This window comes from Mustela nivalis (assembly GCF_964662115.1).
Source record: "Mustela nivalis genome assembly, chromosome: X".
NCBI classification, from domain to species: domain Eukaryota; kingdom Metazoa; phylum Chordata; class Mammalia; order Carnivora; family Mustelidae; genus Mustela; species Mustela nivalis.
The window spans coordinates 87,372,385-87,398,873 of NC_139040.1; the positions used below are offsets into that span (position 1 = coordinate 87,372,385).

The window sequence follows — 26,489 nt, forward strand, 5'->3', positions numbered from 1 at the left end:
AGACTGTGTTCTGGAGCAGCTGCACGATTCTACGTTCCCTCCAGCAATGTATAAGAGGTCCATTTCTCGGGGCACCTGGGTGGCTCAGTGGGTTAAGCCGCTGCCTTCGGCTCAGGTCATGATCTCAGAGTCCTGGGATCGAGTCCCACATCGGGCTCTCTGCTTAGCAGAGAGCCTGCTTCCCTCTCTCTCTCTCTCTCTGGCTGCCTCTCCGTCTACTTGTGATTTCTCTCTGTCAAATTAATAAGTAAAATCTTAAAAAAAAGGTCCATTTCTCTACATCCTTACCAACACCTGTTATTGTCTGTCTTTTGTATCATAGCCATCTTCATGGGTATGAAGTAATATTTCATTTGTGGTTTTGAGTTGCATTTCTCTAAAGAGTAATGATGTGTAACATCCTTTCCTGTGTTTATTGGCTATTTGTATATCTTTTTAAAAAATATTTTATTTATTTATTTGACAGAGATAGATCATAAGTAGGCAGAGAGGCAGGTGGGGGTGGGGGAACCATGTTCTCCATGGAGTAGAGAGCCTGATGAGGGGCTTGAACCCGGGACCCTGAGATCACTACTTGAGCCAAAGGCAGAGGCTTAACCCACTGAGCCACCCAGGTGCCCCTGTATATCTTATTATACAGAATAAACATTAGAGAATGTCTCTAATAGACATTAGAGAAATGTCTATTCAGATTTTGAGCCTATTGGATTATTTATCTTTTCATTATTGAGTTATAAGAATTCCTTTATAGGAATGCCTGAGTGGCTTAGTCAGTTAAGTGTCTACCTTCAGCCTGGGTCATAATCCCAGACTCCTGGGATGGAGTCCCTCAAGGGGCTCCTTGCTCAGGTCTTGCTCAGTGGAGATCCTCCTTCTTCCTCTGCCTACTGCTTCCTGTGCTTATGCGTGCTCACTTGCTCGCTCTCTGTCTCCCTCCCATCCTCCCTCTGATGAATGAATAAAGAAAAACAAATTCCCTATATATTCTGAGTACCAGTCCCTTATAAGATATGTGATTTGCACATATTTTTGGTCAGTCTTTTTGCTTTTCACCTTCTTGATGGCATCCATTGAAGCACAAAAGTTTTAAATTTTGATGAGGTCCATCTTCTCAGTTTTCTCTTTTATCACTTGTATTTTTGTTATTTTATCTGGGAAATCATTGCTTAACCTGAAGTCACTAAGATTCACTTCAGTGTTTTTTTTTTTAGAGCTTTAGAGTTTTAGCTGCTATATTATGTCTCTGATCCACTTTGAGTTCATTTTTTTATGGTGTGAGGTAGGAGTCCAACTTTATCTTTTATATGTGGATATATCCAATTGTCCTAGCACCTTTTGCTGAAAAACTGACAAGGAGCCCATGCTGGGAGTAGATCTCAGGACTCTGGGATCATTCTTTTCCCATTCAGTAGTCTTGGCCTCTTATTTGAAAATCGATTGACCGTAAATGTTAAGGTTTACTTCTCGACTCTCGATTCTATTCCATTGATCTAAAATTGACCCTTGATGATGTGAGGATTAGGGGCACCAACCCCTGTACAGTTGAAAATCTGCATATAGCTTTTTGTTCTCTAAAAACTTTGTAGTTGGAGCACCTGGGTGGCTCAGTGGGTTAAGCTGCTGCCTTCTGCTCAGGTCATGATCTCAGGGTCCTGGGATGGAGCCCCGCATTGGGCTCTCTGCTCAGCAGGGAGCCTGCTTCCTCCTCTCTCTCTGCCTGCCTCTCTGCCTGCTTGTGATCTCTCTCTGTCAAATAAATAAATAAAAAATCTTAAAGAAAAACAAAAAAACTTTGTAGTAATAGTGTACCAAAGCTTTACCAATAACATAAACAATTGATTAGCACATATTGTATATGTTATATATATTGTATACTGTATTCTAACAATAAAATAAGCTATGAAAAAATGTTATTAAGAAAATAAAAAGACTATGATGAGTGCTGTGAAGTGTGAACCTGGCGATTCACAGACCTGTACCGCTGAGGCTAATAATGCATTATATGTTAATAAAAAAAATCAAGAGAGAGCAAATTCACAGTACTCTATCATAAAATATCCATGCATAGGTAGATCTGCACAGTTCAAACCCATGTTATTCAAGGGCCAGTTATATATATCTCCTTTTTCTATTGTTCATTTCTAATTTAATTCTTTTGTGGTAGGAGAGCATACTTTGATTTCAGTTCTCATAAATTTATTGAGATTTATTGTATAATATGTGATTTGCTCTGGAGTTTTTTTGCATGTGTGTTTGAAAAGAATGTATATTTTGCTCTTATTAGGAGTGTTCTATAGATGGCAGTTAGGTTAAATTGGCTGGTTGTATTGACCAAGTTTTCCAGATTCTTTTTGCTTTTCTGTCTAGTTCTCTCCATCACTGAGAATGGGGTATTAAAGTACTCTACTGTTGTTTTTGAACTGTTTATTTCTTTCCAGTTTTCTCATACTTAAAAAATATCCTTCTTTGTATCTAGGAACATTTTTGTCTTGGGTTTTGCTTTTTTAGAATTTAGAAGACTGGGGAACACTTATTTCCCCATTCCCCTTAATTATTTCTTCTTATACTTATAGTTTAGGAAACCAGGTGACCAAATGTGTTAGAATTACTATACCAGAGCAACACTACTGTTTTTATATTCGAATTCTGAGTAAGATTTATATTTTTCTTATTCTTTTTTTTAAGAGTTTATTTATTTGTCAGAGACACAGAGAGCAAGCTCAAGCGGGCGGCGGTGGGGTGGGGGGGGGTAGGCAGAGGCAGAAGGAGAAGCAGGCTCCCTGCTGAGCAAGGAGCCCATGCTGGGAGTAGATCTCAGGACTCTGGGATCATGCCTGAGCCAAAGGTAGACACTTAGCAACTGAGCCACCCAGGGGTCCCAAATTTAATTTTTAAAAAGAGGTTATGCAGTTAAAAATGTTTGAAGGCCTTTTCCAACTTAAATTCTCCAATTTTATGTATTTTTGTCTGCTAAGAGGTCTTTTTATCTTACTTATGGATCTCTGTTCTTAAGGTTTCTGGATAAGCGATCTTTAGTGAAGTAAAGTGAATAATACTCTTCTTTCTTAAGAATATCCTACCTAAAATGTTTACATTTGGAAAATGTGAGTGAAGGGTATACTGGATTCTTTGTATATTCTTGCAGGGTTTTTTTTTTTCCAAGTCTAAAATTATGTTGGAATAAGTTAATGAAAAAAATCTCTGCCTCAGTAAAGCATTGTTAGATACTTATTTCTCACTTGCAGGCAGTACTAGTCTGAGTCTTAAAGTGTATTGATTTGGCAGTGTAACCTCACAGAATAGTTTTGGTATTAACATAGTTACTTCTGGTTCTGTCATCTGATAGGCACATTTCTGGGAATTTTTATAGGCTTTTCTTTTGCCTCACAACCATATTCACTTAGATATAAATCTTGCATTTAGTATTTGCTTAACATGTCTTGAGTCTGTCCCTCTTGCCACTGTTTTCACTGAAACCTTAGCATCTCTTCCCTGAATTGTGGCAGTAGCTCTCTAACTGGTCTCCTTGTTTTACATTGTATGGCATAGAAATCCTTAGTGACTATCTGCCTTTCTGTCCTCATCTACGTGCTTCTAATAAGTGAGTAAACTATCATTCATGATACCACTTATATGCACTTATTCCATACTGTTTTATGACTTTGCTTGTGATCGTCGCTTTGCTTGGACCAGCTAATTTTCTTTCTTTAAAACTCAGTTTGGGGATCTTTCCCAGGAAACCTTTCTTAGAGTATCTGACTTCAGGTTTTTGCATGTAGATATACAATAGTCCTAGCACCATTTATTGAAAAGACTGTTCTTTATTGAATTTTCTTGGCACCCTTGTTGAAAATTAATCAACTATGAATATGTGGGGTTTTTTCTGGACTGTTTATTTATACTCCCTTTATCTATACCTCTTTATGCAAGTATCACACTATCTTAATATTATAGCTTTGTAGTAGGTTTTAAAATTGGAAAGGGTGAGTGAGTCTTCCAACTTTGTTCTTTTTCAAAATGGTTTTGGTTTTGGCTCTTCTGGGTCCCTTGTAGTTCTGTATGAATTTTAGGATCAATTGGTGAATTTCTGCAAAGAAACCAGCTGGAATTTTGATAGGAATTATGTTAAATGTGTAGAACAATTTGGGGTGTTTCTCCTCATTTTGTTTTAGTTCAGGGTTGGTTTTCTTCAGTTTTTCAAATTTGGTATTTCTGTGTATGCTTCGTTTGGCATAGCAAATTGTGCCTTTGGAGGCATATAACATGATAATGGGTATGTAAGCTTAACTTCGTGATGCATGTTTGTGGTGGGAAGGGAGAATTTTCTTACTGGTAGTTTTATCATTTTTGAAAAAAGGTTTTTCCTTATGAATTCCACGTATTTCCACACATTCATTGTGGAAAGTTTTAGAAAATACAAGAAAGCAGAAAGTTCATAATTCCACCATTCAGAGTTCATATAGTGTGTACATATGTGTATGGAAGCTTGTTGTATATATTTCTTTTTTCATTTATCTGTATAACATATAGGCAATGTCTTTTCATCTCACTAAAAACTGTGGTGTTTTTCTTTCTTTTTTTTTTAATATTTTTGTTTTTTAAGTAGGCTCAATGGCCAACATGGGACTTGAACTCATGACCCTGAGATCAAGAGCTCTGTGCTTTACTGACTGAGCCAGACAGTCACACCCAAACTTCAGTGTTTCTTAATGCTGTGTCACATCTCATTTTGATATTTAACTAAACCTCTATTAGGCTTATGTTTAGGATAGTTTTTCCAAATTATAAGTGCTATAGTTAAATCTTTGCCCAGATTCTTGACTATTTTCTAAGGCAAGTTCCTATAAGTGGAATTGCTGGTTCAAGAGGATGCATATTTTTAAGTCTTTTTTGCCATTTTTTTAGTATAGTGATATTTGAAAGCCATTTCTTTATGTTAATATTTGAGGGTAAGCTCATTAACAAGTATTTACATTATTTGGAACTACCATTAGATGTTCATATAGCATTATTCACTGTTGTTATTAAAAGGATAAAAAAAGGCAAAAACAAAAAACCAATCCATTGACCAGATGAATGGAAAAACAAAATGTGGTATATCCACACAATGGAATATTGTTGAGCCTTAAAAAGGAATGCAATTCTGATACACGGTACAACGTGAGTGAACTTTAAGCATGATGTGAAGAGAAATAAGCCAGACATAAAAGGACAAATATCGTATGATTCCACTTATATTGAAGTACCTAGAATAAGCAAGTTCATAGGGACAGAAAGTAGTATAGAGATTACCAGAGGCTGGGGATATGGAGAGTTTAACGGATGTAGAATTTCAGTTTGGAATGATGAAAATGTTCTGGAAATGGATAGTGGTAGTGATTGTACAACATTGTAAATGTACTTAATGCCACTGAATTGTACGCTGAAAAATGGTTAAATGGCAAATTTGATATTAAGTATATTTTACCACAATAAAAATACTGCAATTGGAGTAATTTCAGAATTTTAGATAAAAATCACTCACTGAGAAATTATGTGCTTATTTTACTTATTGTGTATTACCTTGTAGCTAAGTGAGCTCAGGTTTTGAATACTTGTTTTAAATGTGATGGATTGATAGCTGGTGCTGAGAACTAAGTTCCTCATCAACATTCATACAATATGAAGATTTATTGAGCTCTGTATGCTAAGTAGTCTGCTAGGCACTGAGGACTACAGTGGTAAACAAGATAAGACACAGTCCCTAGAGTCTCCTGGTTGCTAAGATTGGACAGAAAAAGAACAAATTTCTTATTAAGAAAAAAAGGGATTAAACAATCAGGTGACTTGTTTTCTCCTTAATGATTTCCTTTGTGGGGTGATTTTAAAATATCCGTTTCCCCCCCCTTCAGGTTGCTATGGAAACATATGACTAAATAAACGGAAGTCCATTCTGATAATTCTGATACCTGAGATGTAACTGGACTAAAGAGTGGAACAGGAAAAATTTTAGTGCCAACCTCAATTACAATGGCTACTGATTCAGGAGAGCCAGCTAGCACAGAAGATTCTGAGAAACCTGATGGAGTTTCATTGGAAGACAGAGCTCCTCAGCTTGCAGCAACTTTGACAGCGGAAGCTAGACTAAAAGAAAAAAATAGTACCTTCTCTGCTTCTGGGGAGACTACAGAAAGGAAGAGATTCTTCCGAAAGAGTGTTGAGATGATGGAAGATGATAAAATTGCTGCATCTTCCTCCAAAGATGAGAGAATGAAGACCACAACCAATATTCCAAGAGTAGAAAAACTTCCTACAAATGTGCTAGGAGGTGGACAAGAAGTTAAATATGAACAGTGTTCAAAGGCAACTTCAGAGTCCTCAAAAGATTGTCTCAAGGAGAAAAGTGAAAAGGAAATGGAAGAAGAAGCAGAAATGAAGGCTGTAGCTACTTCTCCTAGTGGGAGGTTCCTGAAATTCGACATTGAGCTGGGAAGAGGAGCATTTAAAACAGTATATAAAGGATTGGACACTGAAACATGGGTTGAGGTTGCTTGGTGCGAGCTGCAGGTGGGTATATAATCTTCTTGGTCTTAATAAATTACAGTTTTAGCATGCCTGGCCTTCTGAGGGGTCCAGGGGTAATACATATCATGGATTAAAATAAAACGAAAGGCTTGTCCACTACCTCCCTGAAATTATGCTCTTTTCCTAGATCCTCTTAGGAGCTCATGGCAGCCTTTTTTTCCTCCTCTTTCTTCCCCCCTGTTTTAAAGGGGGAAAAATTTATCATTGTTTTTTTTGGAAAAATGTTCTCGATTTATTAACGTTGGGAAATCCCCAAAACTCTTGAGGTCTCATTTTGAAAACTTTTAGTAAATTTTAGTTAGTTGCAATATTACTTAGTTGATTGTTCTAAGTATTTGGGAGTGTGATATATCAGGGATATATTTAGCACGATACCTCCCTTTTCTCTTTTTTTTTAAGCAAATATTTTGGGGTTCGTATGGTGTTTTTCAGAACAGAAAATATTATGCTTGATTCTTTGATGACTTTTTTTTTTAGAAAGTATTTTTTTATATTATTTATTTATTTATTTATTTATTTATTTGAAAGGCAGAGGTCAGCTTTAGCAGAGGCAGCTTTAACCCACTGAACCACCCAGGGGCCCCAGTGACTTGTTAATATAGACTTGTCCATGCTTTAAATTTACCTCAGAGAGGATCTCTGGAAGAAATAATCACCAGAACCTACTGAGGTTAGTCAACTGGAATGTGTTTAGAAAAGAGAAATGAAAACAACAGATTAAATTTCCTCAGTATTTGGTTCCATATTTGTGTGGTACTTTTAACTAACAAAGGACTAAATGGGGACAGAACATCATAGAAGGGGTTATAATAAGAATAGTTTTAGATAGATACAGTTCAAATATAAAGAAAACCTTTGTGACTTCAGTCAGCCCATGGAAAATGTCACTGTTCACATGAGATGCTTAAGATTGAGTAGAGCAAGTCACTTAGTACAGGTTTTTGTTGTTATTCAGAGACCTGTGGTCTCTCCATATGGATGTGGATGTAGGTGCTCTGATTTCACCCATTCTGAATTTGCTGTAGGTTGCCATTTAGATAGGTTGAAATTTAGTCCAGGTCCCTGCATTTCTAGGGAGCTTTTTGTTAAACAACATGGTTTTGAAACTTCACCATCTGTAACAGTTAGTGTTTTATTCATATGTGGATTCCAGAGCCTATTGTCAAAGATTCAGATTCAGTAAGTCTGGGGTGGAACGCAAGACTGCAATTTTTTTTTTTTAAGATTTTATTTATTTATTTGACAGACAGAGATCACAAGTAGGCAGAGAGGCAGACAGAGAGAGAGGAGGAAGCAGGCTCCCTGCTGAGCAGAGAGCCCGATGCGGGGCTCGATCCCAGGACCCTGGGATCATGACCTGAGCCAAAGGCAGAGGCTTTAACCCACTGAGCCACCCAGGCGCCCCAACTGCAATTATTTTTTTAAAGATTTTATTTATTTATTTGACAGAAATCACAAGTAGGCAGAGAGGCAGGCAGAGAGAGAGGAGGAAGCAGGCTCCCCGCTGAGCAGAGAGCCCGGGGCTCGATCCCAGGACCCTGAGATCATGACCTGAGCTGAAGGCAGAGGCTTCAACCCACTGAGCCACCCAGGCGCCCGCAAGACTGCAATTTTAACAAGATTTCGAAGTGCTTTGAAAGTGCTTGGCTCTCTGGAATGCAAGTTACCTAGCAGTCAAGCCATTCTAGTAGTTCTCCAAAGATGTGTGTATGTGTGGGTTTGCTTGGTTTTCTTTTCACCCCCTTGTTGCCCTTTCAGAATTTCAGAATTTTATAAGGTCTGTGTTGTAGTGGAAATATTAAGTCATGTGAACAAATAAATATCAAAATCACCTGAAATTCCACCATTTTGAGGATGCTTTTATTTTTTTTATTTTTTTTTTTAAAGATTTTATTTATTTATTTGACAGAGAGAGATCACAAGTAGGCAGAGAGAGAGAGAGGAGGAAGCAGGCTCCCTGCTGAGCAGATAGCCCGATGCGGAACTCGATCCCAGGACCCTGAGATCATGACCTGAGCCGAAGGCAGCAGCTTAACCCACTGAGCCACCCAGGCGCCCCGTTGAGGATGCTTTTAAATGGGCTCTTTTTTTTTTTTTTTTTAATGTGGGCTCTTCCCCCCCGCCCCCACCCCGGGCTCTTTTTTTTTTTTTTTTTTTCAAATGTGTACATGACTGTTTTTTCTCCCCCACAGTGGGATTGTTACTATAAGGTTTTGCAAAACCTTTTGTTTTTACTTATGATGAACATCTTTTGATTACCAGTAACCATGAATTAAATTATTATTTTTAATAGATACCTTTATAACTTATTTAATCAGTCCTCTATTGTTGGACATCTAGAATTTTCTCCGCTATTTCACTGTTGTAAACATGGTTGTGACCAACATCCTTGTATATATAGTGAAAATTATGTACATTTTAATTTCATCTCTACATTGTGCCATTGGTAACACTCATCTTTTAGTGATACTCTGTAAATAGGGGAAATAGCTTCCATCCACTTGGTAATAGGATACATAGTAAAAATATGTCAAGTATTTTGCAAATTGTATACTCTAGCTATGCTAAAGGATGCTTAGGTAAAACTTAAAACATTCTAGTGGTGGACCACTTAGGGAAGTGCCTTCTATCATTCACCTGTGGAGAGAGTGAAAGAGCCTGTAAGGTCTTAGTATTCAAAGTGTGGTTCCTGAACCAGCAGCATGGACATCACCTGGGAGCCTGTTAGAACTACAGGTTCTACGTCTCATCCCAGACCTACTGAATCAGAATCTGCTTCTTAGTGACATCCATAGGTAATTTGTATGCACAGTAGTATTTGAAAAGCCCTGAAAGAAGGGGCCACCAGTCTAAGAGCTAGTTGAATTAGAGGAGGAATTTCCTTAATATACCAACATATGCTTTATATTATATCATAGATACTGATTCCTGCTGTATGCTCCAGACTTTCCAAATCAGAATCTCTAAGAGATGGGACCCAGGAACTTATTTTTTTAAAAAGTTGCCCAGGTGATTGGACACATAGCCAGATTTGGTAATATCCATGTGGAGCAAACGCTGTAAATATATAAAATACATTTTAACTTACATCAAGAAGAATTGCAGTTTTTGTCAGAATTGGTGGACTTGATACAATTTTTAGACATCACTTCATTTTCTGCATATTTGTAATTAGGAAAAACATGAGTATTATGCAGTTTGTAATGTATAATTTCTCATATTTTTTCCACAAAGTCGTCTTTGTTATATAATTAAACAATTTTGTAGAAAAACATCCCAGTCAATAATTTAAATGTTTAAAGTATTCCAAATTCTTCTCCACTCTTTGATTATATGTGTGTGTGTGTCTGTGTGTATAATATATAAAATTAGTATGTCCATACTTATCAATTTGGTATGTGCTTTCTATTTATTAACATCACTAAAATATTTATATTTTATTGCATTCATGTCACCTCTTGCTTAAATCTGCTTCCCTGAAATTAGGTAGTTGAATTAAAAAAATTTTTTTTGCATGTTTCATTTAACAGTTTAACAAAAGACTTTTATACCTTTTTCTCTTGATGACATTTTCCCCCACTGTGGATATTTGAGCCTTGTGTAACAGTTGTTAAAAGCGCCATATCCATTTGTTTAGAATACCTTGACCTTATGGCAGTGCAAAGAACCAGAAGAGAGAGATTTTACTGCTGATATTTGACTTTGAGGATGTTTAACAAACTCTTTGATGATGTTGGTCTGATTTAGGATTTGGCTGTAAATGTCTGCATTTCAACAGTTTGTCATATTTTATGGTCTCCATAACTTTATGCATTAGTGGGAAGGCTGACCGATTGTTCTTTCTAAAGAATTTGCTAAACTACTTGGTAAATTGGTAATTTACTGTGAGTGAGGGCTGTAAGTCGTAAGTGCTGTATGGAAGACTGTTTTAGTTTATGATGTTGAAAGACCTGGTCAGATGTTACTGAAAGGCTTGTTTAGTAACCCCCTAGAAGGAGTCAGTCACAAAAATTTATAATATTTTCTTCCCCTACCAGCTTAAGAATCAATAGCATGGAAACATAACCAGTTTTTGCTTTACTCTAATTTGGAAAAAATACTTCCACTAGTGCATTTGTCATTTGTTTTCCTGATGGAATTGAGTTTTCATATAATGGGACTATTTTCCAAGTAAAGAGACATCATAGATATCTGAAAATTTTTTTGTTATTTGACTGTTTCTAAAATGTATTTGAGTGTTCTTATAATAAGCTTCACTGTGGGGTCAGATACGGGATTGCTTGCTTCTCAGGGTAATTAAATGGGCCTCCTTTTTTATTTTAATTAATTTTTTTAATTTTAAAATTTTAATCACCATATAGTTAACGTACAGTGTAGTATTAGTTTCAGTATAGTGTACAGTATAGTGACTCAACAGTTCATCACCTGGTGCTCATCAGGACAAGTACACTCCTTAATCCCCATCTTCTATTTAATCCATCCCGTTACCTGCCTCCCCTCTAGTAATCATCAGGTTTTTTGTCTATAGTTAGTATCTGTTTCTTGGCTTTGCCCTATCTCTTTTTTCCCTTTGCTTTTTTATTTCTTAAATTCCCTGTATGAGTAAGATCATATGGTATTTATTTTTCTCTGACTTACTTCACTTAGCATTATATTCTCTAGATCTTAATGGGCCTCCATCTAACAACTAGACATCTAGCAAGTCTGGTTATAGGGTCTGAACTGAACCAAAAATGGCACTGAAGAAGAGATTTTTTACAAAAGACTCAGTTGACCGTAGCGAGTTGACATGTTGAGTGAGCATTCTAATGCACTTTCAGAGCAATGCAATGGAAGTAGCAGTCTAAAAATCTATACTTCTACACCCAATGTACCTATCATAATTGTGGAGAAACTTCTTTCCATTTTATTTTCATTCAGGATCTAAAAGCACTTTGGGGATGTATATTTTTTAATACCAGCCCTACATTTAATTGTAAAATTAGAATTAGATAATAATATGTAAATAGTTGAATTTCCAAAAGAAAAATAAAAAAATGTTAGAATTTCTGTTTCTGAATAAATATTGTGGTCCAAAGTATTCACTCTGGGATACTTTTGCTCTCAAAAGTTTGTTATGGCCTTCTTGGAAATGCTTCCAATTTCTGTTTGAGCCACACAAGAAAATGCTTCATTACATATAAGCACTCCCAAAATATTGTTATTCAGTTTGATTCCTGTCTTTTCATCTGACCTAGCCCTCAAAGTGGAATACTCTCACAAACAAAGAAGATTACATTGAAGGGAGGAGGGATAAGGCTTGCTTAAATATATATGTTCTTATCTCTTTGTCTAAAAACTAGTCACATAACTCTATCAAGTATAAACCAAAGGCAGATGTTTTCATAAAATGACAAAGGGTGAGGGTGGCAAGAGACAGACTCAGTCTGGAAAATAACATTTATTTTCTCAGTTCAGAGTTAGTTTTAAACGATCTGTTTGATAGTTAAAAGAACAAACTGATACATCTACTAGGCTGAATAATTGTACCCCAAGAGGCCCATGTCCTAATTCCTGGAATGTAAGAATATGCTACCTTACATTGTAAAAAGGACTTTGTAGATGTGATTAAAGATTTTGTGGTGGGTAGACTATCCTACATTATCTGGGTGGGCCAAATGTAATCAAAGGTCCTTAGAGAGAGGAGGGATGGTCCTGGTCTGCAGAAGATTTGATGATGGAAGCAGAGGTTGGAGTGAAGTGGTTGATGAAAGTGGGCGTGAGACAAGGAATGTGGGAAACCTTTAAAAGCTAGAAGGAAACAGATTTTTCCCTAGACCAATCCAGCCTTGCCAATACCTTCATTTTAGTCTAGTGAAACTCATTTAGGACTTCTGATCTCCACAAGTAGAAGATAATAAATTTGTGTTGTTTTAAACCACTACATTTGTGACAATTTGTTACAACAGAAATAGGAAATGAATAGAATACACACAGCTGCCATTCATTCATTGTCCATTCATTCAACAAATGAATATTCAGTTCTATATGTGTTAGAACTGTGCTAAGTGCTAGGGACATAATGGGGAGGAAAAGCAGACACAGGCTGTATTTTCATAAGACTTACAGTAGAGGGAATTTATAGTCAGTAAGAAGGCTTGGAGATTGAAATTAGTAAAAAGATAAAAGGACTGTTAAATATAGGTTTGTTTGAAAGAAATAGTAGGGTTGGGAGTATTGGGCAATGGTGATACCACTCGTTTACTACTTAGTTTTCTTTTTTAACTTTTTTTTTTTTTTTGAGATAATTTCTACTAACCAAAGAGTTGCAAAGATAGTATAGAAAGTTCTGGTATGCCCTTCACTCAATTTCCCCTTATGATGATATCTTAACCAGAGAACATTTATCAAAACTTAAGGAATTGAAATTAGTGTAATAACTAATCCAGCACTTACTTGGATTTCACCAGTCTTCCTACTGATGTCCTTTTTCAATGCTTTGATCCAATTTAGGATCCCACATTGCATTTAGTTGTTACATGCTCTTAGTCCCTTCCAAACTGTGACACTTCTTCAGCCTTTCCTCTCCTTTTCATGATCTTAAAGAGTACTGCTCAATTATTTTATAGAATGTTGCTTCATCTGGGTTTGTCATGTTTTCTCATGATTAGATTTAGGCCATGAATTTTGGGAAGAATACTATAGAAGTTATACAGCCTTCTCAGTGTGTCATAGCAGGGGGTACCTGAGGTTGTTTAGAGTACTGGGGATGATAACCTTGATCACTTGTTTAGGATGGTGGCTAATAGATTTTTTCTACTGTAAAATTAATATTTTCCCCTTTGTAGATTGATAAATATCTTGGGAGTAGATACTTTGAGACTATGTAAGTATCAGTTTCTCCTCAAACTTTGCCCTGTTGTTTCAACAACCATTGGTGTATCTTGCCTGTAATAAGTATTACTATTGGTGTTCAAATGGTGATTTTCTATTTCCCAGGTTCCTTCTACAGTTCTTCATTGGAATTACCTCTTAGTTTTATGTGGTCACTTCCTAAGTATGACTGTTAAGTTTCTGAGAGCCCAATAATTGGGAAATTTGTGGTTGAGGAATTTTAGTATATTTTAAATTATTAATAATGATATCATATACTTTGCATTTATCAAAATTAATGTTAATCGAGCACTTGTATGAGTACCCAGATAGGTACTTAATTTGAATATTTTATTTAATCTTCACAGTAATTGTATGAAGTAGAGATGATTAGTTTTCAGATGGTGGAACTGAGGTTTAAGTACATTAAGTAACTTGCCAAAAGGATAGAGCAGGGAACTGTATTCATCAATTATATATATGAAACATTTACATAGATTATTTAAGAACTTTCTCCTCATTGGTTATTTGAGCAGATCGTTCTTTTGTTTTTAATGAATTTAGATCAGTTTCATAAATGGATCCTGTTTAAAATAAAGTTCTTAATATTAAACTACTAAGGCTGAAGGGATACTTAATGGTGTCATTTAAGGACACTCCCTGGCCTGGGGCCTCTGAGGAATAATTTAATGGCTGGGTTGCCTTGGTTCAATATCTGGCCTTCATCTTCTGTCAGTGTCCAGAGGTGGTTGGAAATGTGGGCGAGACTGACTTGTGTTCATTCAAAAGCCTGAATCTAGGACACAAATTTATTAATTTAGAATGAGGAGTACATTTGGTAGGTCAAATGTTCTAGTTGGTCTGTAGGCTAAATACATGGGACACTAAATTATAACCAGAAACTGGCTTGGTAAGAATAGAATCAGAACAAAGCAACTAGAGTCCCTTTGTATGTTCTGCCAAGACAATAGACCAAGCAAATAAACTGTATGCTCAGGTCCTGCCTGGATGAGGACATCCTCTTTGTTCAATAGTACTGGAAGACAGGTGAACCTGGTTCTGTATTTGGTTCATTCCCTTCTCCATGTGCTATCTTAACTACTATTGATGAGCACTTTTTAAAAAGGTACTGATACTATTGCTGCCTAAAAGCTTTAAAATGCTAATATGACCAGGCCATAACTATTATATGCTGATTTCTTGATTAGTACTTTGGTATTACCACTTACTTAAAATTATTGTTACCCTAGTATGTGTTTATTTCATATAGCTTTAGTTCTGGGATGCTACACTGTTTCTCCAAGGAAAGTGGTTTGTGAATGAGGTATCTGCAGTCATTGCTGTGAAGACTCTTTCTGAGAGGCAGAGCGGTGAACTAGAAAGTACTCAGGATTCAGAATATGGCAAACCTGAGTTCTAGTGATACCTGTGCCCTTTGGGTTTCTTGGGCAAGCTAAGTAGCTTAACATTTTGGAGCCTTAGTTTTTTACTTTTTAAAAAAGAAATATAATATTTCTGATATGCAAAAGAGAATAAAGAATAACATGGAATATGTGTACATACTGCTCACATAAATAAAATAAAATAATATAATAATTTAATAAATATTTAATAATAAATAATAATATTTAATAAATAAAATATTTAATAATAAATAATATTTAATATTTTATTACTAAAATAATAAACAATTATTTTAATAATAAATTATCATTCTATTTTATTAATTATTATAAATATTTTAATAATTAAAATCAATAATTCATTTAATATTTAATAATAAATAAATAATATTTAATAAAAATAAAAATAAAAATGTTGAGGATCAGAGATAATGATTATAAAACATGGCACATGGTTGAGTGAACAATAAATGATAGTGATAAAATACTCATTAATGGACTACTTTGTAAGTTAAGCACCATTTTGAAGCCTTCATTGTGATTTTCCTTACTTGAACAAGTTATTATACAGCTTTTGAAACACCATTGATGATTTCTTCTGTTCATGTTTGCAGAAACAGCCACGTAGCCACTGACCTGGTTATGTAGTTTATTGTTGGTGTTTGCATTAAGAGACATAGCTGATAAGGCTATAGTTTACATTTTGGAAATGGAATGCTTCTTTTTTGTTTTGTTTGTTTTTGTTTAAATTACAATTAGTTAACACAGTGTAATATTAGTTTCAGGTGTACAATAGAGTGATTCAGCACTTCCATACAGCACCTGGAGCTCATCACAAGTGATCCTCATCACCTATTTAACCCATCTCCCCACCTACCTCCTCTCTGTTAACATCAGTTTGTTCTCTAGTTCGGAGTCTGTTTCTTGGTTTGCCTCTCTCGCTTTCTTTTTCTTCCCCCCTTTGCTCATTTGTTTCATTTTTTTAAAATTCCACATATAAGTGAAATCATGTGGTATTTGTCTTTCTCTGACTTATTTCTCTTAGCATAATACTTTCTAGCTGCATTCATGTCATTGCAAATGGCAAGATTTCATTCTTTTCTTATGGCTGAGTTATATTCCATTGTATATATATTCCATTGGCAGGTTTCTTTTCCACTCACTGAATTAGAAGTGAACCTTGGAAGATCTTGGCTAGACCTTTTCGGTGGAGTTTACCTCCAGTAATACATCTGGGGCAACAGTTGTAATTTTGTAAAGTTGTTTACTCCTAATGCTGACTACTTTTGATTCCTAGGATCAAAGGATAAGATGGAGTAGTTTAGTTTGGCACGTGAAAGACTTGTATTCTACTAACTTAATCAGAAGGCATCAAAATCTATTCATTATTCTTCAGAACAGATCTGCTGATCTATCACAAGTGGATGACTTCCAGCTAATTATAGGGACAGTTAGGACTTACTTAGTCATCTTAGATTAGACAGAAAAATGTAAACACTTATTCCCAGGTCTCTTCCTTTTTTTTTTTTTTTAAAGATTTTATTTATTTATTTGACAGAGAGAGACAGACAGCAAGAGAGGGAATACAAGCAGGGGGAGTGGGAGAGGAAGAAGCAGGCTTCCCACTGATCAGGGAGCCTGATGGGGGGCTCAATCCCAGGACCCCAGGATCATGACCTGAGCTCATGGCAGACACTTAACGACTGAGCCACCCAGGCACCCTCTAGGTCTCTTCTAAGTGTAGTATTCTTTGCTCTTGTTCTTTAAGTTCCTTAACTCTTTTAGCATTTTTTTAAAAAAGTTCAGATATGCTTGACATAACATTGTGTAAGTTTAAGGGGTACAGTATGTTGGACTGATACATTTATATATTGCAATATGATTGCCACAGTAGCCTTAGCAATCTATCGTGTCATGTGTTTATCTTTTATTTTTTGTGTGAATACAGTTAAGATTTAGTTGCTTAGCAGCTTTGACGTTTATGACAGTATTGGTGACTATTCACTATGTTGTCTATTAGATCTTCAGAACTTACTTATTTATTAGTTGTACATTTATATCCTTAAGCAGCATCTCTCAAATTCCCTCATCCAGTCCCTGGTAACCACTGTTCTAGTCTGTTGTTAGAAATTCACTTTTTAGATTCCTTACTTATTTTAAAAGATTTTATTTATTTATTTGACAGAGAGTCTAAGCAGGGGGCGTGGCAGGGAGAGAGAGAAGCAGGCTCCCACTGAGTAGAGTATGGGGCTCCATCCCAGGACCCTGGGATCATGACCTGAGCCAAAGGCAGATGCTTAACCGACTGAGCCACCCAGGGGCCCCTAGATTCCACATTTAAATGATACCACACAGTGTTTGGATCTCAGCCTATGCACGATCATTGCAGCATTATTCACAATGGCCAAGATATGGAAACAGCCTTGGTGTCTGTCAGCAGATGAATGGATAAAGATGTGAAGCATATATATAGACAATGAAATATTATTTAGATATACACAGTGGAATATTATTTAGCCATGAGAAAGAAGGAAACCCTGCCATTTATGACAACATGGACAGACCTTGAAGGCCTTATGCTAAGTGAGATAAGTCAGAGAAAGACAAATAATGTATGTTTCTTAACTCTTTTTTAAAGATTTTATTTATTTCTTTGAATGAGAGGGAGCAAAAGAGAGCACACACAAGTAGGGGGAGGGGCAGGGGGAGAGGGAAAGAGACAAACTCCTCAATGAGCGAGGACCCTGACATGGGGCTTGATTCCAGCATCCCGAGATCACAGTCTAAACCAAAGTCAGATGCTCAACCAACTGAGCCACCCAGGCACCAGATAACTCTTTCTTAAAATACTTTTGTGTTATGGCAAAATGTACATAACAGTAAAATTTACCATTTTGGGGGCACTTGGGTGGCTTAGTTGGTCAAGTGTCTAACTTTTGATTTCCCCCCTCAGGTCATGATCTTAGAGTCCTGAGCTTGAGCCCCATGTCGGGGCTCCAAGCTCAGCACAGAGTCTGCTTGTCTCTCTCCCTCTCTTCCTCACTGTACTTGCTCTCTCTCTCTCAAATAAATAATAAATAAAATATTTTAAAACTTTACTGTTTTAGCCATTTTAGGTGCATAATTCAGTGGCATTATGTATATTCACATTGTTGTACGACCATTACCACCTCCCATCTCCAGAACTTTTATTCATCACAAACTGAAACTCTATACCCATTAATCAATAATTCCCCCTTCCCCACTCTCCCAGCCCTGGTAACCACTGTTCTACTGTCTCTGTGAATTTCTGTCTCTATGAATTAGCCTAGCCTGTTCTAGGTACCTTGTAAAACTGGAGTCACACAATATTTGTTTTTTTGTATCTGGGTTACTTCACCTAGCATAATGTTTTCAAGTTTTATCCATGTTGTAGCATGTATTAGAATTTCATTCCTTTTTAAGGCTGAACAATATTCCATTGTATGTATATACCACATTTGTTTTATCCATTTGTCCATTGATGTACACTTGTGTAGTTTCTTCTGGCTGTTGTGACTAATGCTGTTATGAATGTTGATGTACAAATATCTGTTTAAGTCCCTGCTTTTAATTCTTTTTGGTGTATATCTAGAAGTGGAATTGCTGGATCATATAGTAATTCTATGTTTAATCTTCCAGGAACTGCCATACTGTTTTCTACAGTGGCTGCACCATTTTACATTCCTACCAGCAAATCACAACGGTTCCAGTTTCTTTAAATCCTGGATAAATCTTGTTATTTTCTGTTTTTGTTTTGTTTGTTTTTTTAAATAACTATCCTAATGGATGTGAAGTACTATCTCATTTTGGTTTTGATTTGCATTTCCCTAGTGGCTAGTGATGTTGAGCCTTTTTTCATATGCTTATTGTCAACTTATATTTCATTCTTTGGAAAAATAAATATTCAAGTCCTTTACCAGTTTTTATTTTTTTTTATAAAGGATTTTTTCCTTTTTTAAAAAAGATTTTATTTATTTATTTGACAGAGAGAGATCACAAGTAGGCAGAGAGGCAGGCAGAGAGAGAGAGGAGGAAGCAGGCTCCCCGCTGAGCAGAAAGCCTGATGCGGGACTCGATCTCAGGATCCTGAGATCATGACCAGAGCCGAAGGCAGCGGCCTAACCCACTGAGCCACCCAGGCGCCCCCCTTTACCAGTTTTTAAATTGGGTTGTTTGTCTTTTGGTTTTTGAGTTGTAGGAGTTCTTTATATGATCTGAGTATTGATCCCTTATAAGCTATATGAATTACAAATATTTCTTCCCATGCTATGAATTATCTTTTCATTCTCTTAATAGTGCCTTTGATGTACAAAAGTTGTAAATTTTGCATAAGTCCAGTTTATCTATTTTTCTTTTGTTAATTCTGTGATTTGAGATTCCCCATGAATTTTAGGATGGGTTTTTTTTTTTAATTCTGCAGAAAATGTCATTGGATTTTTATTTTTTAAAGAGTTTATTTATTTGAGAGAGTGTGCGGGAGAGCAGAGGGAGGGTTAGAAGGAGAAGCAGACTCCTAGCAGGGAATCCATTGCAGCGCTCCATCCCAGGACCCCGAGGTCACAACCTGAACTGAAGGCAGTTGCTTAACTGACTATACCAGCTAAGCACTCCTCATTGGGATTTTGATAGGGATTGCATTGAATTTGCAGATTTCCTTTGGCATTGACACTTAGCAATATTAAGCCTTCCAGCCATTAAATTCCATTTGTTTATGTCTTCTTTAATTTTAGGAATGTTTTGTAGTTTTCAGTGTTACAGTCTTTCACCTCCTTAATTAAAATTTCTTCCTACATATTTTATTTTTTTGATGCTGTTGTAAATAAATTGCTTTCTTAATTTCCTTTTTGGGTTATTAATTTTAGTCCATAGAAAGACAACTGATTTTTGGATGTTGATTTTATATCCTGCAACTTTGCTGAATTAGATTATTAGTGTGTGTTTTGTTTGTTTGTTTGTTATTTATTTATTTGACAGGCAGAGATCACAAGTAGGCAGAGGCAAGCAGAGAGATTGAGGAGGAAGCAGGCTCCCCACTGAGCAGAGAGCCTGATGCTGGGCTGAATCCCAGGATCCTGAGATCATGAAGCCGAAGGCAGAGGCTTTAACCCACTGAGCCACCCAAGCACCCCTAGTTTATTGGTGTTTGATTTTGAGTGTCAGGAAGAGGAAGCTAACAACTTGTGAAAATGAAAAAATGTAATATATTTCTAAGTTTATAGAAATAAAGGAAACAAAAAGTAAAATATATAAACAACCTGAATAAGATAGAAGGAGTAAAATTAAGTATGTCATGTGCTAAATCAAATATGTTCCTATTGCATTTGCTTGTTAAAAAAGTGAGACTGTTAAATGGGGTTAAAAGACAAAACCCACGTGTTGTTTGCTAAAAACATACTTAAGACAGTGGTAAAGAAAGGTAAGATAAATGTATGAACAAGAAAGAGAAAACAGGAGTGGCAATATTAATATCTGTCACAGAAGGAAGGAAGTAAACTTAGATCACCGCACAGGATTTTATGAAATTATTTACTTCACAGTTTAAGAAGATATATAAAAGAGCGATAGGCACAAAAAATATTTTGGTTTGTAATTTAAACTAAGAACCTGTAATAGTTTCGAGGAAAATGGATAAACATATGGCTATAGTCAGAGATTTCAGGTCCTATTATTTCAAAATAGGACTGATCTAGTAGACAAAAAGTGAATAAACACAGAAGAACTAGATAATATAGTCCACAAACTTCATTTGATGGATATATAGTACTATATATCCTTCAAAGAGAATACACATTTTTATTAAAAAGTTGGTCAAATTATGTGGCCTAAAGAAAACATTAAGTTAAATAAAGAGATTTTATATTCTGTATTCCTCAGTAAAATGAGAAATAATGAAACAACTAACCAAAAGATTCTTAACTGGAAATCAGAAATCATACTTGTAGATAAATTTTGGAAAGAAGAGAGAATCAAAACTGAAATTATAAACTACCCAGAAAGTGATGAAAAAGAGGACATTATGACAAAATTTGTGGGTCATTGCAAAAGCTATACCCAGAAGAAAATGTACCACCTAAAATGTCTTCATTATCAATGAATAATAACTAGAAGGTATTTGATAATTTTGAGACATTAGGGATATAACAACAAAATAAAGCAAAATAAAATAAGAGGGAAATAAAGATAGCTGAAATTAATAAGGAATTATAAACCTGAAAATAGGATAAATAAATTCTACTCACTTTGGCTTTCTGAAAATAATTAATGAACCTGATGAAGAAACATAAAGAAGGCAAAAATACACAAGAGGAGAAATGACGAATGAAATATACCCATGCTCTGGAAAAGAGTCAAAGAAGTAGAAGAGAACATTATATGCAACTTTGCCAAAAAAAATTTTCCCAACACTTAGTATGAAACATTTCAAATATAGAGCAAAGTTGAAAGACTTGCTTAGAACATCCATTATGTCTGATAATACATTTTAAATCTTAAGTAATGGGTTGCTCCTAAACAAAATATAATCCAAAATGTACCCAAGAAAAAGTAGAAAAGTTGAATAGGCCAGTTATTGTAGAAAGGTGATCTAAATTCTTTTTTGTTTTTGTTAATACCGGGACAAGGAGGCATCCAAGGATATGCAATGCAGCATTGTTTATAATAGAGTAAGCTTGTATCAACCCAAATATCCATCAGTGGGTGAATGGATAAATTATGGTAGAACTAGATAATGAGATACTATGCAAGTTAAAATAAATAAATGGGAACTGTTATACATATCAAAGTAGATAAATGTAATATCAAACAAAATAATTTGCAAAAGGAACATAACACATGATAACCACCTCTATGAAGCTTTAACACCTGTAAAACTATATTGCTTATGGATACAAACATATAATAAAAATACTTTTAAAATGTGCATGGATTAAAAACCTAATTCAAATAGTTATTTCTGGAATGGAAAGGAAGGGGATAGAATCAAGAAGGGATATCTAGGAGACTTCAACTATGTCTCTAATGTCTTGTTTAAAATGGAAGTAAATTTGGCAAAATGTTAAAATTCAGCAGAGCTGGTTATTACACCTTATTCTTTATGCTTTATTTTTTATAATTTAAAAGCATAAAAGAACATTAGAAACAAGTAAATCCAGAGCTTGATATTTAGGTAACCTTTATTTATTTTTTTTAAAGATTTTATTTGTTTATTTGACAGACAGAGATCACAAGTAGACAGAGAGGCAGGCAGAGAGAGAGAGAGAGGAGAGAAGCAGGCTCCCTGCTGAGCAGAGAGCCCAATGCGGGACTCTATCCCAGGACCCTGAGATCATGACCTGAGCTGAAGGCAGCGGCTTAACCCACTGAGCCACCCAGGTGCCCTATTTAGGTAACCTTTAAATGACAAGTGATTCCAATTTTAAAATTATTTAACTCTACTTAATTTCATGAAGCCAGTGTATTTTCTTTTTTTTTTTAGACTTTATTTATTAATTTGACAGAGAGAGATCACAAGTAAGCAGAGAGGCAGGCAGAGAGAGAGGAAGGGAAGCAGGCTCCCTGCTGAGCAGAGAGCCCGATGCGGGACTTGATCCCAGGACCCTGAGATCATGACCTGAGCTGAAGGCAGTGGCTTAACCCACTGAGCCACCCAGGCACCCCAAGCCAGTGTATTTTCAATATGAATCCTTATATTTGCCAAAGAAAACTATAGCCTAATCTCACATATTAATATAGAGGTTAAAATCCTTAGCAAAATATTAGCAAATATGATTCATCAGTGGATCAAAGGAATAATATGCTGGAACTAGGTAGGCCTTAAAGATTTTAAGAATAATTCTGTATCAGGAAACTATCAAGAAACCATATGATCACATTAATAAATGCTGAGAAAACATTTAACAAAATTCAACAGCCACTCCTAATTAAAAAATAAAAGTAACGTAAGAATGTAAGTTCAGCGTGTTAAAGTACTCGCAAAAACAAAAACAAAGCAATGGACGTTGTAAGCTGTGAGAATAAAACTTTTTATTAGAATACAATAAAAGGCATTGATAACTGTTACATCATTATGTTTTTTTCAATATTGTGAATGTCTTAGAAAAATTGATAAAAAATAAACAGGTCCATCCATGTTGTCTCAAGTGGCACTATCTAACTTTTTATGGCTGCATAATATTCCAATGTAAATATATATACCCATCTTCCTTATCCGTTCCTCTAATGATAGACACTTAGGTGCTTCCATATCTTGGCTGTTGTAAATAATGTTGCAGTGAACATAGGGGTGCATATATAGTTTTGAATTAATGTTTTAATTTGGGAATTATTGGATCATATGTTATTTCTATTATTAGTTTTTTAAGGAACCCCCATACTGTTTTCCAGAGTGGCCACACCAATTTACCTTCCTTCTAACAGTACATAAGGGTTTCTTTTTTCCCACATTCTCACCAGCACTTGTTATTTCTTGTCTCTTTGTTTATAGCCATTCTGACATCTCAGTGTGATTTTTTTTAAAGATTTTATTTATTTATTTGTAAGAGAGAGAGAGAGTGAGAGTGAGCACAGGCAGACAGAGTGGAAGGCAGAGTCAGAGGGAGAAGCAGGCTCCCTGCTGAGCAAGGAGCCCGATGTGGGACTTGATCCCAGGACGCTGGGATCATGACCTGAGCCGAAGGCAGCTGCTTAACCAACTGAGCCACCCAGGCGTCCCCTCAGTGTGATTTTATAGCCATTCTGACATCTCAGTGTGACCTTTCAGTGTGATAGCTCAGTGTGATTTTGATTTGCATTTCCCTGATGATGAGTAATATTGAGCATTTTTATGTCTGTTGCCATCTGTATGTCTTCTTGGGAAAAATATTGGTTTGGATTCTTTAGCCATTTTTTAAAAGGTTTATTTACTTTAGAGAGAGAGCACAAGGAGAGCAGGGGAAGAGAGAGAATCCCAAGCAGACTCCCTGCTGAGTATGAAGCTGGACACGAGGCTTGATCTCATGACCCTGAGATCATGACCAGAGCTAAAATAAAAAATTGGGTGCTGAACTGACTGAGCCACCCAGGCACCCCTCACCATTTTTTAAATCTCATTTTTTTTGGGGGGGGGTGTTGAGTTATATGAACTCTTTATATATTTCACATATTAACCACTTATTAGATACAACATTGACAAATACCTTCTTCCATTTAGTAGATTGACTTTTTTATTGATGGTTTCCTTTGCTGTGCAGAAGCTTTTTATTTTGATGTTGTCCCAATTGTTTATTTTTGTTTTTGTTTCTCTTCCATTAGGAGACATATTTAGAAAAATGTTGCTATAGCCAATGTCAAAGGAATTACTGCCTGTGTTCTCTTTTAGGGTTTTTATGGTTTCAGGTTTCACATTTAGGTCCTTACTCCATTTTGAGTTTATTTTCGTGTATGGTATAAGAAAAGTCTGTTTTCATTCTTTTGCATGTAGCTGTCCAGTTTTCCCAGACCATTTATTGAAGAGACTGTCTTTTTCTCATTGTATATTCTTGCCTCCTTCGTTATAGATTAATTGACTATAGAAGTGTGGTTTTATTTCTGGGTTCTCTGTGCTTTTCTGTTGACCTATGTGTCTGTTTTTATGCCAGTGCTATACTGTTTTGATTATTACAGTTTTGTAGTACGTCTTGAAATCTGAAATCGTGATACTCCCAGCTTTATTTTTCTTTCTTAAGATTTCTTTGGCTATTTGGGGTCTTTTATGGTTCCATAAAAAATTTTAGGGTTTTTTTGCTCTTGTTCTGTGAAAAATGTTGATGGTATTTTGATGGAGATTGCATTGAATATGTAGATCATTTGGGTTGTATGAGCATTTTAACAATAGTAATTCTTCCAATCTGTGAGCATGGAATATTTTTCCATGTTTTTGTGTCATCTTCAATTTCTTTTATCAATGTTTTATAGTTTTCAGTGTATAAGATCTTTCACCTCCTTGGTCAAGTTTATTCCTGGGTATTTTATTCTTTTTGGTGCAATTGTAAATGGAATTCTTAATTACTCTTTCTACTACTTTATTATTAGTGTATAGAAATGCTACCATGAAATTATTATTTTTAAAAAATACTATTTACAGTAGCACCAGAAAAATACTTAAGTGTATATAAAGTATGTGCATTATCGGTATGCTGAAAACCAAAAAAAAAGTAAAATCAAAGAAGATCCAAATAAATGGATTGGTTGATTGGAAGACTTAATATTAAGATGTCCGTTTTCTCCATATGACCTACAAATTCAAGACAATTACATCAAAATCCCAGTGGGAATATTTGTAGTTGTTGACAAGCTGATTTTAATTTGATTAATCCAATTAATATGGAAAGGCAAGGAACTGGAATAGCTGAAACAATTTTTTTAAAGATTTTATTTATTTATTTGACAGAGATCACAAGCAGGCAGAAAGGCAGGCAGAGAGAGAGGAGGAAGCAGGCTAAGCAGAGAGCCCAATGCAGGGCTTGACCCCAGGACCCTGGGATCATGACCTGAACTGAAGGCAGAGGCTTTAACCCACTGAGCCATGCAGGCACCCCTAAAACAATTTTGATAAAGAAGTTTAATGAATTCCTGTTAACTGATTTTTCAGACTTACTCCAAGGTTACAGTAATTAAGACATGTTTGGTATTGGCAAAAAGTAGACACATAGATAAGTGGGACAGAATAGAATTTGGAAATAGACCCAAACAGATATGGTCAAGTGATTTTTATTTTATTTTGTATTTTATTTTTTTGGAAGATTTTATTTATTTATTTGAGAGAGCGAGCCACAAGTGGGGAGCGGGAGAGGGAGAAACCGACTCCCCACTGAATGGGGAGCCCAATGTAAGGCTTGATCTCAGAACCCCCAGGATAATGACCTAAGCTGAAGGCAGATGCTTAACCAGCTGAACCACACAGCTGCTCCCTGGTCAAGTGGTTTTTGAAAAAGATAGAATAGCAATTCAGCATAGAATGGATGGTCTTTTCAACAAAAGGTGCTTGAGTAATTATACATGCATACTAAAAAAAAAATGAACCTCCACCTAATTTTCACATGTTATACAACATTTAACTCAGAATAGATCATAGACCTAAAAATGTAAAACATAAAACTGTAAAACCTCTAGCAGAAAACCTGAGAAAATCTTTTCCACTTTCGGTTAGGCAAAGAGTTCTTGGATATAACAATGAAAACATGATCTATAAAAGTAGAAAATCAATAAATTGGAGTTCAACAAACTTAAAATATTTTGTGTTATGAACGACACTGTTAAGAAAATGAGAAGATAATCCACAGAGTGGCAGAGAATATTTTCAAATCTCATATGTGACAAAGGACTTGCATCCAGAATCTATAAAGAACTCTCAAAACTCAACAATAAGATAAAACAACCTAATTAAAAATGGATTAAAGATTGGAACAGACGGGGCGCCTGGGTGGCTCAGTGGGTTAAGCTGCTGCCTTCGGCTCAGGTTGTGATCTCAGGGTCCTGGGATCGAGTCCCGCGTTGGGCTCTCTGCTCCGTGGGGGGCCTGCTTCCCTTTCTCTCTCTCTCTCTCTCTCTGCCAGCCTCTCTACCTACCTGTGATTTCTCTCTGTCAAATAAATAAATAAAATATTTAAAAAAAAAAAGATTGGAACAGACATT

General features: G+C 35.8%; 1 protein-coding gene across 8 annotated transcripts in view; it reads left to right on the plus strand.

The window, feature by feature from the left end:
- Positions 1–26,489, plus strand: part of WNK3 (WNK lysine deficient protein kinase 3) — a 158,045-nt gene that overhangs the window by 15,872 nt on the left and 115,684 nt on the right. For all 8 annotated transcript variants that reach the window (XM_082717470.1, XM_082717475.1, XM_082717473.1 and 5 more), the window contains one exon: positions 5,892–6,546. In XM_082717470.1, the coding sequence (XP_082573596.1) occupies positions 6,010–6,546 (537 nt within the window). In that variant the 5' untranslated portion in view covers positions 5,892–6,009. The remainder of the gene's footprint in view (positions 1–5,891; positions 6,547–26,489) is intronic.